The following is a 14,989-nucleotide window of genomic DNA, read 5'->3' as shown; positions in this document are numbered from 1 at the left end:
TTGTATCATAAAAATCACCCCCACTCCCTCAGTTTCCATGCCAAATCGGGGGAGGTGGTGTTGGGGGAGGAAGTTGCTATCTTTAGTAAGACCAGTGGCTGCAGGAGTCTGCAGGTGAGCTCTGTTCTCTCCTTCTGAAGTCTGACTTCTCTCCACTTGGGATCTGGCCACTCCCCCGGGGCCCCATCGCCACCTGGTTCCCCTGGCCGCATGGCTCCTGACCCTATGGCCTGGATCTCTAGTACCTGCCTGGACCCTATCCTTCCCGGCCTCCCTGCCGAGTCCAGGCTTCTGTCTCCTCTAGATTAAGGAGCCGAGAGCATGCCTGGTCAGGCTCACCTATGACTCTGCTGCATCTGGGGGGACCTGCTGCAAAGACAGTATGGCTGCTTTGCTCCCAGGAATGAGCTACTCCATCTTCTCCCAGAGGGAGCTTGGCAGCTCTTCTAGCTGCAGCCTCAGCAGTTCCTGGACAGATTTTGTGGGTTTATGACTAAGCAAGAAAAGTGGACTCCTGAGCCAGGAGCTCAGCAAGAGTTCCGTCCCTTCAAAGAAAAATGTAAATGAGTGTGGAAGGTGCTGAGGTTAAGAAATCTGACCCCCCCATCCCCACCGCTATTGGCACACAGGCCCCTTCTCCTTCTGCCTGAGAAAGCTGGGCTGGATGTACCGCTGCCTGGACATTGATTCACACTTCCTGGCTCAGCTTATTCATGCCATGGCCCCGAGAAGAGGAGCTACATGGCCGTTTCTCTGGGATGTTCAAGTGCATTTCCCCTCCTCTGCTCCTGAACCTGGCAGCCATGGGCGAACACATGCGTTCAGAGGACACTGACAAAGAAGGCAGGCTTTCTCTGGCCTGTAAGACATTTAAATATAAAGCTGAGCCAGAACAGAGGCTGGGATGACATCCCACCCCTGCGGCCACATCCTTCCCTGCCAGGTCCCTGAGGAGATTGGTCTAGCCCTTGCCCTCTCCTCTAGGCACCCCCTCCTTGCCGCGGCATCCTGACACCCCCCGGGCTCTTGTGCTCTTGGACTGCAGGTGCCCACTGCCTACTACCCTCCCTCTCACGTCCGCCTTCTCTAAGGGCCCATGAAACTGTGGCCGTTTCCTCTTTAACAGCACGTAGCCCAAGGACCAGGAAAGTTGTGATCGCTCTTGGCCTCTTCAAGACTCACGTAGTTTTCACTTAAAATCTGCCTACCTCACGGGCAAGCTAATTAAATGAGGCGAGACCTAATGAGTGGGGACCTTTCTACACATTAGCTGCTCTGATCAGGATGGGCGGTGCCAGAGTCCCTGGGACTGACCCCAGGATGGGCTAAAATAAAGCTGCTCTCCTGGCCAGTGTTACTGATTATGAGGCAGAAAATGCAATTAACCTTGAATAGCTTAGGTCACTAAACTATTGTTTATTGTTTATGCCTGCTTACTGCTTACTGCCTCAGTCTCTTCCCTAAACAATAGAGAACCAGAGCCTGGAGCTCCAGGGAGGAGTGAGAATATGAATTCTCCCAACCTCAGAGTTGCAGAGTGAGTCTAAGGAGTCCGTCCATCGCCCTACACACCATACAGAGAGAGTAAATGCGTTGCATGTAGATGCACTATTATTTTCAAATACTACTAGGAAATATTTTCCAATAGGTCCTATTGTGGTTCACAAAATATAAGTTTATTTTTTAAGTGGATGCTTAGTAAGTTATTTCGACCCAGGGATATCTTTGGCAAGAAAATAACCTCAGAGGGTTCACTGGATTCGGGTGCTCTGCCACAGCTCACTCGTCCTGAAGATAAGCATCCTCAGGCTTGGAACCCTGACCTGGTGACGAAACAGTAGTCACCTGTCAACCCAAGTGCCCGTCTCTCCAGAGGAATCAGTGGCACAACACTTAGCACACAACACAGGGTTTAACGTGTGGCGTCAGAGCAACTGTAGACAATGGGAAAAGAAGACAGTACTCCCTGGACTTTGCATCCCACTGAAAGACAAGATTCGGCTGCCACAGAATATTCCAGAAAGCCCTAGACGTAGTGCAGGGAGACCATGGATAGAGAATCCTTGGACACTGCCGGCTGGCTTCTGAAAGTACGAGGACAGGAAGTTTAAAATTCCTGAACTTGTCCCTGCCAATGGCTTCTTGTAGGGAGGCTGCTGTGATGGTTCAGCTGACTGATACACCCCCTCCCCACCCCACCCGGGCCCTAAGGCTGCCTCAGGCCTCTCCACCAGCCCCTGGCAAGAGTGGGTTGCAACCGTCTGTGAAGGGTGCCGCGGCAGTGCCCTGAGTTGATTCTGCCTTTGTGTTTCTGCTTGGAATTTAAACTTGATGGACTTATGCACTTGATGGACTTATGCCATAAGGAGGGACTCTCTTTCTGCCTCTCTCCTCATTCCCCTCACCTCCCACCCAGCCAGAGAAACAGCAAATAAAGATGCTTCTCTTCATTAGTCTCTTAAGAGCCTTGGAGCTCAAAACCATGCCTCTACCACCAGTAGATGGACCTGAGGGAACTATGACTTCATGGTGGGGAGCATCAGTTCCACCAGATGCTGAAAAGTAGCAAGAAAAAGATCCTTTTCTATTGATATAAGGGGAGTATAATGGATTTTTTTTTTTCTCATAACAATCTGATGAGAAAAGCCATGTTTGCTTTTTCTTCCTGTGAAGTGGGAGAACTCTGAGTTTGGATCTATCGAATATAAAGTTCTCGCCAGCTCAGGTCCCTATGAGTGTATCCGAGCTGCTAGCTCCTGGAAATGAGAAGTATTTTTATGGAATATATTCATATTTTTATTCATAAAAAATATTTTTATGGAAGACATGATTCTCATTAAAAGTTCTTGTGATTTCTCTCCCACGAGCACATATTCCCCATGGCTACCCCAGGCTCCTGCTAATACAGTTGTTGTAGGGATGGAAGTGAACTACGTCAGCCATGAAAACTCACCCTACTGATCACCATGAAGTAGCCCCCTCGATACAAGGCAACATTTTTAGAGAAAAATATTCACAATACGCAACTAGTTCTTAATATTCCAGTCCAGTAGCTGGGGGGGAGATAATAATATAGGACATGCTGCATGGGATAGAGTTAAACATATTTCCTCTGCTCCCGCAAGAACCTTATAGAAGAGTTTAAGCTCTTCCCACACTCTGGGGTATCAGTGAGGAAATAGTTGGCAGTCCCTGACCAAAGAGACAGTTGTTGATGGAATCTTTTGTAAAACCTGCCCAGAAGTCCCTGCGTGGTTTGTAACAAGTCTGCCCCCGAGAGTAGCTCTTTCTGGTGGGAGATCAAAGGGTGTAAGGATGGGGCAGCTGCCTTGGGGTCGTGCTGAGAGGGAGCGTGGGGCCAGCAAGAGAGGAAGGCAGGTGCCCTCATGGCATTGCTTCCCTTACTTGAGCTGCCTACTCACTCATCCTTCCAATCCTGCAAGGATAAGCTTCTTAAGATATTTGCTGAGAGATCAGCTGTCCTGCCCTAGTTCTCCTTGGAAAGTATAGGGTGAGCCAGCCGACAGGGAAGTGGTGAGGTGTAAAGCCTTTTGTGGAGGTCAGAAAGGTCTGCCCATTCTTGGAGCAGCACCAGGCCCCTAGGGCTTCATGAGGGTGAGATACGTTGGATTTTAGAAGTCAGCCTTGCTTTTGGATGCAAATGAGACACAGTCCCCCCCAAAGGTGATCATCTCCACTGAGCTGCAGAGACCACAGGGGACAGGCCCAGAGACTGCCGTCTTACAGAGCTCCAGATAACTCGGACGGCTTTCCACAAGCCACCCTCCTCCCAGCTCATCCCAAATACCGATGCTGGTCTCTGAAGGAGACGATAAAGGTTTAGAAATGGCCTAATTTCCTAATTTATGAAAACTTTTAGCCAACCCTCCACCTTCTATCCCTTCAGTCGTTTGCTTATTCAGTGACTAATTGTTGAGGACCCAGCTGCGGTAGGCCAGGACCCGTGCTAAGTGCTGTGGAAGGGCTCCTGCCTTCATGAAAATTACAGTCTAGAAAGGGAGCCGGCAGGAAAAAAACCCAAGTAAACAAATCAACAAGATAACTACAGACCGTTGTAAGTCTCAGGAAGGGAATAAACAGGATAAACGGATCATAATTGGGAGGGGCCCTTCTGTAGGGGAAAGACCTCTGCAGAGAGGACATTTGAGCTGAGACCTCTAGAGAAGGCGTGCCCCGCCCCCCGAAGAGCTGGAGGAGGGGTGGTTCAGGCAGAAGGCCTACACAGACCCCAGGAGCCAAAAGCTTTGAGGCATGAGGGAGAGATGCCATGGCGAGGGAGTCGTGAGGATAACGATTTGGGAGGAGTTCGTGGGAGGCATGAGCTAGGGTGTGTAGAGCCTTGGAGGCCATGGTTGGAATTTAGGTTTTATTCTGAAAGCCATGGGAAGGAAGCCATTGACAGTCTTACGCAAGAGCGGTAACCTAATTAAAGATCACTGTGTGCTCATGGGCACATTGTTTGTAATAGCAGATTAGAAAGGCGTTCCCTGAATACGGAGCTGGGTAAGTAGTGTGGGTTCATCCTATTGTCTGCAGCTTTTAAAAACCATGCGGCCTGTCTGTATGTACTGCCAGGGAAGGATTTGCAAGGGATGCTAAGGAGGAAAAAAAAACAAGAAATAGAATACAGCATAACTATGTTGCCACTGTATTTTAAAAAGTGATTTATCTGTAAATAGGCTTGCTCGTGTATACAGTCCCACATTAGGGATCCACAAGGAGCTGGTCATGGGTTGCTTCTGGGAAGGGGAACTGAGGCACAGGGTGACCAGGGTGGAAGGGAGACTACTCTTTGTAGTGTATCCTTTCGTACGTTCGAATACATCCGTATGCCTGTGTTATATATTCAGCAATAAAATGCCCCATGTCTAAATTGTGGTCACGTTGTTTGCTGTGGGGACAGAGGGTGTTGAGAGATGGTGGTGTCTTGACCTTGGGGTTGGTAATGGGGACGGAGACAAGTGGGTGGATTCAGGATCTACGTTAGAGGCAGGGCCTGCTGGCCTCGGTGTGTCCCACACTGACTTGCCCCGCTCCTGTGAGTTCTGGAAAGCTTCATGCATTTGAGATTGGAACTGGGCTACCTGACTCTCCTCTGACTTCTGTGACATCTTTGTGGAATGAAGCATTCTTGGGCTCCTTCTAGGTGCAAAAAGCCTCGGAACTCGAGACTGTCTAATGCATTACAGTATGGAGGATGCGGTTATAGACATGTGCCCTCTTCATACCCTCATCCAACTTAAGATTTTTTTAAGTAATCTCTAGTCCCAGTGTGGGGCTTGAACTCACGACCCTGAGATCAAGAGACTCATGTTCTACCGACTGAGCCAGCCAGGCGCCCCTGAATGATTTTTAATGGCAACCAAAACAGAGTTACACTGAAGAAGCCCTATCGTTTTCTCAATGAAGCTTGCTTGCTTTGCAGAGAGATGCCAAAGGCCAGTACCTGTTTGACCTTCTTTGCCACCACCTGAACCTTCTCGAGAAAGACTACTTTGGGATCCGCTTTGTGGACCCAGATAAGCAGCGGGTAAGTCAATATTCAAAGCACACATGGAGAAGACGGTTGGTCAGTAGCCTGAGGCCTTGAACTGCCATGCACACTCTTGAGTTTAGCCTCAGGTATCCGGGGCCACCGGGGTCCTGCAGTTGGGTGTCACCTCTTCATATCACGTAATGAGATCAGGAAGCCACCTTGGCAGAGCTCAGCTAGTGTGGCCTGTCGTTTCACAGATGCTGAGATGGCAGCCTGGAGGGTTGATGTGATCTGCCCAAAGCTGGCCAGCTGGCGGCTGAGTGGCGGGGCTGGCATTCTTGTCTTTGAGCACAGGTCACAGGCTGAGCTTCTCGCATCTGCTTTCTAATAAATGAGCTGAAGCACACAGTTCTGGTTACGAAGGGCCTCACCTTTCCCCAGTTTGGGCAGCACAGAGATAGAGCCCAACTGACATAGGCCTCTGAGCACCCTGCCAATGCTGTGGTTCTTGTTCTGCTCTACAGGCACAGGGCTCCTTCCAGACAGAGATGAGAACAGGTCCATCACCCCCAGGCCCCAGCCTCCCCCTCAGCTTCCTCTCCCCTGACCTGTTTCCTCCCTGCTGTGGCTCTCCAGATGTCGTCCATCTCTCTTTCCAGAGCCTGAACTGCCCTTTGCCCGATGAAGTCTCCATGGTCTTGACATATGCACTTTCCTCAGCTCTGGAACAGAGTATAAGACCCCAAAAGAGCCATGACACCAAGAAGCCACATGTCCTCACATGGTATAGGTGTCCATTTACGCTTTTTACAAGAGAGTTTCTTATTGTTTATTTTTTTGGTCTGAGCTGTTTCTTAAGAAGGCAGGCTGGTTACCCCAAGTTCTCTCCATCTCCTAAAGAGAGTGGCTTATGAAGAACAAGGGACAAAACATATCATTATTTTCTAGTTAGGTCAAAATGTGCTTGAGAAGAGTAAGAGAGTACATGGAGGGGATCAAGATCAAAAGCAGGAGGAGATAGAAAACTAGAAGGAAATGGGGAAAAGGAGAAAGAAACATGTACAGAGTGGCTACCATGTGCCGAACGGTGCACTGAGCACAAACCTAGTTTTTCAGGTTTGTGACGTCTTTTAGCCCATGTATGTTGAGCCCTGAGTTGTATCAGGCACGAAGCTAAAAGTTTCACATCTGTTCCTTAATCCTTACACAAATGAGATGAGTCAAATAGCAAGTCAAATAGCCATTCTCTGGATGAGGAAATAAAATCTCAGGTTAAGTAGTCACTTGCCCAAGGCATATGGCCTGCCAGTCTCCAACTCGGAGCTATCTCATGCCAGACTCTGTGTGGGTCCTAAGGTTCCAGCTGAATTCATACCTCATAGTTTCTGAAGCTGTGTCACTGTACTGAGGGTTTAAGGAAAGTGGAGGGACTTGGAAAGGTGCTTCAGAATTGTGGGGAAATTGTCACCCTAGATCTATCTACTCGTGGTAGAGATGGAGTGGATGAGCTCCCCGCTCCCTTAGGTTCCCCTGAGGCACCAGAACCCAAGCTCACATCCGCCCCCTTACTGCCTGCCCCATGGGGTCTGGGAACTCGCCCAGTCCTTCCTGGAGGAGTGGCCCTCTCTCCCCTCTCCCCTGTTGCTGGCTCAGGCCCAAGGCCCCACCCTGCTCTCAGCCTCTCCTTTCAAACTGGAGGCACCCTTTCCAGCCTCCAGAGCCTCCAGATCGTGCCCCATTGGCCCAGTGGCCCAAATACAGATGGAAACTCCCCTCTTTCTTTCCTTTTCTCCTGACCCTTCATCCCCAGTCTCGTGTTATCAGTCTGCTAGTGATTGTGAGACCCAGATTCAGCCAGACCACCGTAAAAGGTAACTGTGGCCATCACTTTCCTTTTGGGATCCTGATTTCTCTCGATTTCTCTGTCAGATCCTTAAAATCTCCTGGACAAGCTGTGACAGCTGTCCCCTCCCCTCACACCCCTCTCGTATCTCCTCCAGCCTCTCCCTTCTTGAGCTCTCACTGCGGGGCAGACTTAAGTCTTCCTCTGCCCTGGCCAAGGGGACTAGACGTTTTGTTGTTCAGCTCCACCTGCCTTCTGCTAAGAGCACTTCTCACTGTCTTTCCTTGTAGTTTCGGTCTTCCACGGTTTATTGATTTTAACCTATCAGTCATGTGCCTGGGGGCGTTCTGTTTACTGAGACCCAGACACTCGCTGCATTCTCCTCGCCGCACGCAATTCCAATGTGCTCCGATCAGACAGACCTCCTCCGCCTTCACAGGCTCAGCCTCGAACCCCACTTGTTTCCGTGCAATTTCATCTCTTGCCTTTGCTTCCCTGTGAAGCCAAGCCACAGTGGGCCATGTAATGTGAGAAGAACCTCTTAACCACATTGAGTGGCTATAATGAGTTGCCAGCCTCGTGGGAACTCAGATCAGAGGAAGCAAGAGAGCAGAATGTCAGCCCAGATTATCCATGTGCAGATGACGGAAGAACTGGCTCTTAGTGGGTCCATTAGCTGTGTGACCCGCAGCCCAGCCCAGAAGGTGAGAGCTGGGAATCGCAGGAGGCCAGGATGCTGTCTGCACCACCCTGGCTGCTTTCCTGCCAGAGGGAGGATTCAGCCAAGATGTTACACTAAATGGAAGTAGCCAGAAAAGAGGGAGATGTGGACCCAGCACGGACCGGCTTCCTTTGTCCGTTTGGCAGCCGTGTCTCAAACACTGTTCAAGGTGCCAGTGGCTGTCAGTTTTCTGCCTTCCCAGAGCTTATGGCTAATGGTTTCAGTCTACTTCCACATAATCCAATCCCAAGTAACAGCAGTTGTAGCTCTCTGCAAACTCTCACATTTCCTGATTAGCATAAAAGCAACAAACATCAATAATGGATTTTATAAAGCATTCATGTAGAACTGGGAAACAGTTACAGAATGATCTCGTTGCTTCCTTCCTGCAAACGTGAAGTACCATGGGAAAAAAGGTATTGCTACTATGCCCTGCCCCTACAAAAATCCAGGGGGGAAAACGATACTTTCCTACACATTAGTTGTGGTTAGTTATCTTATGAGACTGAGACTTTAAACATCCCCGATGCCAAGGAATCTGAGTATGTATGCCCTAACACAGGGGTTGGCAATATGCTGTTCAAACAAAGACAAGAGTGTGCACCAGGCATTCCTGCCTTCTCACCACTGATGAACTTCCACCTGTTGACACTTTCTAGAGCCCCGACCAATAGCCTCTATCCCCCCTGCCCACCCCTGCCCCCCAAAAGCCCTGCCCCACTCAAAAAGCTGGCATATAACATGAATACACACAACCCACTAACGTTGGCATCTCCCTGCTCAAGACAGGCGGGGCTTTGTCCCCATCACACATACGTGCATTTGCTTGTGCCTGCTGGTGTGCCGGGAATGTGGCTCGGAACTCTGGCACCCTGCTTTGGAAGGCAGCATTGCCAGGCAAGCCCAGAAATGACATGTAAAGCTGAAACTCTTCCCCCTTCACAGCTGGTTCCATAGGGGGCTTACTTCCAAAAACCCTATCACTCTCTATTCTCCAAGCCTACGTATCACAAGCTTTGGGGAGGCTTTCACCCTGGGCTACGATCTGTCCAGTTCTCTCAAGTGGGTACAACAAGGTATATTGGACGCTGCTTCTCATTCGGGTTTTCTCATCCTGTGTTCTCTGTTGCAGCATTGGTTGGAGTTTACAAAGTCTGTGGTGAAGCAATTGAGATGTAAGTCTTCCTCCTGAAAAGGTGGGAAGCCTACCCCTGGGTGGGGGCAGGGGGTTGGGGGATGAAACCTCCCGAGTTCAGTAAGTCTTGGTAATTGTTCACCATTTCCCATGTAAGCTGGCCCTAAACCTATGAGGATTTTCTCATGATGGTTCAGGAGCCCGTGCATCCCAGTGGGGAGGGAAGCCCAGTGATACTCTGGGAAGGGTCTTTCCTGAGACGGGCATGCCTCTGTCTCCGCAGCCCAGCCTCCGTTCACCATGTGTTTCCGCGTGAAGTTTTACCCCGCGGATCCTGCTGCTCTGAAGGAGGAGATAACCAGGTAAGGCTGAACTTCCCGCAGCCACAGAGATCTGTTGGAGAGGATGGGAAAGAGGGACTGGAGCCTCTCAGAGCCTCTATTTTGGAAACTTCTCACTCTTAGAAGGAAGGAATCTTCCTAAATAGAACCTTACTTCTGCGTTTTGTTTCCACATGCCTTCTTTGCTCACCCACTCAATAGAACTGGAACAGAGTGAGCTTTCCTTCGAGTGTGAATACTTCATTTAAACTGGTCACCTACAAAAGGGACCTGGAGTCATTAATTAATCAAAAGTATCTTTTTCTCTTACCAAGGATGTGGCCCCCGTGGATGTTTTTGGAGAGGGTGGGTTGCTTTTTTGGGGGGGCGGCAGGTGCTTGAAATAGACTCCAGTGGCCTCATGTACTTGGGAAATGCTAAAGCAGGACACTACAGAAGAAGCCGGCAAATACTGAAGATTGTAAATCCACGTGGATAAACTCCAGTGTGCTGAGGGATCCGGTCCGTGATGGACTCTTCCTTGTGGGAGCCGTGTTCTGTGGCGGGCAGACAGCTGCGTGGAATGAATCCTGTTTCATCCAGCACCACCTGAGGATGAGAAAGAGCTTCCGGGCCATGTCATCCTACAAGAGGGTCAAAGAGTAGGCGCTTCAAAGCTTCCCCAGGGTTTTGTATATCTGAGACAAATTCACTCTCAAAGTCTTGCCTCAGACATCTTGCTCTGTACCAGGGACTCCTAATTTTTATATTAGAAATACCTAATTTTGATATCTGCAAAATGGCGGTGTTACCTTGGAGAGGGCAGGGCCCCAGAGCAAGAGCGAGGCCAGGGAAGCCTAGAGCCGAGGAAGAGAGAGCTCTGCCGGCTCCCTGCTCCCCCTAAAACCTGGGAGACTGAGGCCATGGCCAGTTAGAGACTCTGTCCTCTAAGTCTTTGCTGTTTCCTTCCAGATCCTTAGCTGCTTGGGAGAATTCCAAAAAGAGGAAAGAGGAGGGAAGAAGGAATACAGATTTACATTCGCTTCCTCTTCCGAAGAGTGTGCCACTAGCTTTATGTACAGTTTCTCAGAGAAGGAAAACGAGGAAATGGGGAGAGAAGAGGGCAAGGAACAGGGCTAAGTAGTGCAAAGAAAGCGAAGAAGTGGGACAGGGAGGAAAGGAGGCTTCTTCGCATGAGCCCCAGTGGGAGTCTGGGGAGAATTGGTGGTACCATCAGAAGGATGACGGGATGCTAGGGACAGCGCACTGGCAACACCTCTGAAGCTCTGAGGTCAGCGAGGTGTGTTCATGCTCCTTACTGGGCATGGAAATGGCAGGTTCTGCTCACCTGCACGGAAGTGGATGGGGCTCCCACTTTGCTCATCCAATTACAGGAGCAACTGTGCGGTTTTAGGAGCACGAGCCCACCCTGCTCGGGACCTTCAGAGTCCGAGCCTCACTCTGAGCCTGTCCCTCTCCCTCCTACCTGCTTCCCTGTACCCCGAGAGAAGATGATGCCAAGGCAGACCCAGAAGGCCACACTGCTGTCCACATGTTTGGACGAACCTAGCACCTTGCCTCCCAATCCCACACCTCGGGATCGCCCGGTCTCCACCTCACTCAACCAGCAGCGAGGGTAACAGGGATGATTCTAACAGCTCAGTGAGCGGCGGGTGAGAGCACTGCAGGCACTCGGCTTTCTGATTCGATTAAAGGGCAAAAATATGTGGTTATCTTGGCCCTTAGGGGGAGCTCTTAACAATAGAATTTTCTAAATCAGGTGTTCCTCCATGACACTAATAGACAGACTCTCCTATCCAGAGGCAGCAGAGACCCGGAAGCTCGGATCCTATTTCTGTCATCTCTCATCTCTGTGGCCTTGGACCTAAGATATGTAACTTGTCTGACCTTCAGATCCCTTATTGATAAAATGAGGAGAGTAACAGCTCCTGCACACAATTGTCGGGAGAACTGATCATTACCCAAGGGTCTTGGACTTTGTGATACACACCCCCATGGCCCTGGGCAAGCCTTGTGCCCAGCAGAGGCTGCCAGATGGAGTCCATGGTCCTTGGACCCCCAAGGGCTCTGCACAGGGCACGGGTACAGTTAGCTCTGGCCTCTCTCCTTTGTTGAGGTGGGAAGGCGCTCCTCTTCTGAGACTTCCCGCTCCTTCTCTGTCCTTTTCCCCCACCAGCTAGAGTCCTACCACTTAAGCAGCTAACTTTTGAGGGCTCAGAGAAAAAGCTATCCCAGGCAATCAGTCATCCAAGTCCTGGTGGCGCAGCACCAGGACCACGGCCAGGCCTCTCTCCAGGTCAGCAAGCTTCAAAGGCACCAGCAAGGGTATGAGCGCCTCCCCCTTCTGCATACATCTGTGCTGAGCATCCTCGTCCTCGACAATTCTCCCCTCGCTGTCCACCTCATCGGCCCTCCTTCCCCAGATGCATTTTCCAAGCATTGCTGGGGCTGTGAAGTGCAGGGTGCCTTGGCCTGATCTGGCCGTCCTGTGGAGGCCTTGGAATTAGCTGAGTCTTTCTGCTCGTTCATTTCTCTGCTGATCTTGAGAGAGCGGGTACCTGCCCCAGCCTCACTCAACACCCATAATTCATTCCTGGCTTGGAACCCTTCATGCCACCTTCCTGCCAAACTAATTTAGCTGTCAGTGTGTTTTTTCCTAGCAATATCGGTCCTAAATTTCCATGCCGTCTCGGCTATTTCCATAAAGCCAGACTGAGAGGAGGGGATGAAATAAGGCATAAAGCACTGTGCTTCCATTTATCTCTTGGACTCTCTCCAGATGATAAATTTAGTTGCCAAATCCTGATTAATCTCTTTTGTCATTTTTTAAAGTAATAAATAGATTTCCTTGTCTGAACTAGAGACAAGGCAGAGAAAACGGGGATTAGGCTCCAGATTTGGCGGTTAACAGGGACCGCAGGTGTGTGAACTCTTGGAAAGATCAAATAGTAGAAGGAAACTGAGTGCAAATGGGCCCCCACCTTATAAGGAAACAAACTGCCCGACACATGTTTGAGTGGGGCTGCTCACAAAAAATATGAATAGAATGACCGGGTAAAATGCAAGAACGAATGGAGTTTATGGGTCATAAGTTCCTTCGATGAACATCAGTTGAGCCTACCCTAGGCTAAGATGGCCTGGTCAGCATTTTCTATAAAAGGCCAGAGAGTCAGTATTTTAGACTTTGTGCACCATATGGTCTCTGGCCCAACTCCTCAGTTCTGCCTTTGCAGTGCGAACGTAGCCGGAGACTCCTAAATGGGTGCGTATGGCTGCATTCCAATAATATTTGTTTTATTTCCCTGGAAACTCTGGTGGCAAGCCGTAGCGTGCCGGCCCCAGACTAACCTGTTGAAAAGAGCTGGGTTCAGATTCCGGGTTCTTTAACTAACTGGTGAGACAAGGCAAGGGACAGTCTCTCCAATGAGTCAGTGTCCTCATCTATGAAGCAGGGGGAAAAAACCAGTGTCACCTCCAGAGTCATGGTGAGGACTTCGGGAGAGGGTGCATGTTAAACAGCATGGTGTGGGGGACCCTGGCTGGCTCACTCAGTAGGGTGTGTGACTCTTGATCTCAGAGTCTTGAGTTTGAGCTCACATTGGGCGTGGAGCCTAGTTACAACAAACCAACTACAGTACAGTGTGTGGCTGACAACAGGCAGTCAGTAAATCATTATTACTTTGTTTTGCTATTGTCTGTCTCTCTCTGCTGGAATGTAAGCTCCGTAAGAGTGGGGGTTCTGTTTTGTTCCCTTCTGTATTCCCAGCACCTGTGGCAGTGCCTGGCTTGTGTAAGTGCTCAGAAGTGGATGGATGGATGATGCGTGGGAGGGAGGGTGAGTAGGGGAGCTAGGCGTAAGATGTACAGGGTCTCTAGAATATTAAAAGTAAATTTGAAAAACATCTCTGACTGCAAGGAGATGACTATAAGATTATAGAGGAAGCCAGGGACAAAGAATCTGATGAAGGAAAGTCCAGGACCGAAGTAAGAACTCTTTGGAGAAACTCTTCAAGAGATACCAGTTCTTTGCAGAGGTCAGAACCTTTAATTCTGGAACCATCTGTGGATTCATCTCCACCCTCTGATATCAGAAAGCACAGTACACAGCCAACACCTTGGAGAGACGTCCATGTCACAGAAAGACAGGTTTTCCTTGGCTGTCTTTTTAGATTTTCACTTACTCTGCCTTCGGATAGTCCCATTTCATACTTCCATTAATTTAGGACAACATTGGCCTTAAAACAAAAATGGAGATGAGGCCAGGAAGAGATTGGCAAAATTTACCCAAAGAAGTGTCCTAAGGAATAAGCTGTTATCTCAAATCTGGTCTAAGGCTAATTACTTCTTTGGTTCCAATGAGAATTTCTCTCCAGTGACAGAGTTCTCTTCACTTGATTTAGGACCCCTCTCTCTCTCTAATAACTAGCCGAATTATCATGGAGGTAGAAAAAGCATTAGGCCCTGAGTCGGGAGGCCTTCCTTGATTCTGGTCACTGTTTATCACCTCAGACAAGTTACTCTATGTGTCCGGTCTTTTTGTTGCCTGACATAGGAGAGAATTAGGCTCTTTCACTCCTATTCGCAGGTTCTGAGGTGGGGTAGCCCATCTAACTTGCTCACCTAGAGCTGGCTGGGCTGGGTAGGCCTGGCAGGCAGATCTCTTCCCCGATAACAAAGTGGCCCCAGTGGCAGTGTCTAGGCAACGGGATAGTCTTCCTTAGACCCATGTGTGGCAGGGGAGACTATGTCATGTTCTCTTGAGAATAGGTCTAGGGATGCTACGAGTCATGTGGAATACATTCTCATGTCCAACAACAGCGACACATTGGTTACCTCTTTCAGTGAACAAAACATGAAGCTTGATGAACGTCACTGTGGCAGAAAAGGGAGGGGGACCTAGTACAGCTCTGTCCCCTGAAGCTGACGGCCGATTCTTTCATGAGCTCCCTTCTTCTTGACTTCAAAAGCTGTGCTTTGTTTTTTAGGACATTGACTTGTCCCCTCTTTCCCAGCAGTTGCTGTACCATTGCCCGGCAGTCTTCCCGTGGTCTTACCTTGACCCCCCAGCCCACCCCCGGTAGCTGTCCTACCTCGGTTAGTCTGAAGAATCCCCACTCAGTAGTGGAAACCTGTATACTTCCCAGCTCACTGAGGCACTGACCACGCACCCATCAATAAAGATGCCTCATGGGGAGCCATGGTGCAGTCTGTCTAGCGTTTGCATTTGCCTTTAGCTCAGGTCATGATCCCGGGGTCCTGGGATCGAGCCCCAAGTTGAGTCGGGCTCCTCAGCAGAGAGCCTGCTTCCTCTTCCTCTACCTGCTTGCTCCACCTACTTGTGCTCTCTTTCTGTCAAATAAAGAAAATCTTAAAAAAAATAAAGATGCCTCATAAAGACAATGGTTCTCGGTGTCAGGAGGAGTTTGTCCCTTCCGGGTGGGAAGGGAGCAGA

At 49.7% G+C, this 14,989-nt stretch overlaps 1 protein-coding gene across 4 annotated transcripts in view; it reads left to right on the top strand.

Moving 5' to 3' along the window:
* Positions 1-14,989, top strand: part of FRMD5 (FERM domain containing 5) — a 312,608-nt gene that overhangs the window by 262,081 nt on the left and 35,538 nt on the right. For all 4 annotated transcript variants that reach the window (XM_013055502.2, XM_045067947.1, XM_045067946.1 and 1 more), the window contains exons 2-4: positions 5,447-5,551; positions 9,194-9,236; positions 9,480-9,558. In XM_013055502.2, the coding sequence (XP_012910956.1) occupies positions 5,447-5,551; positions 9,194-9,236; positions 9,480-9,558 (227 nt within the window). The remainder of the gene's footprint in view (positions 1-5,446; positions 5,552-9,193; positions 9,237-9,479; positions 9,559-14,989) is intronic.

Source organism: Mustela putorius, unplaced genomic scaffold, assembly GCF_011764305.1.
Source record: "Mustela putorius furo isolate JIRA1106 unplaced genomic scaffold, ASM1176430v1.1 tig00003898_pilon_pilon_pilon, whole genome shotgun sequence".
NCBI classification, from domain to species: Eukaryota; Metazoa; Chordata; class Mammalia; order Carnivora; family Mustelidae; genus Mustela; species Mustela putorius.
This window is presented reverse-complemented; position numbering and strand designations above follow the sequence as displayed.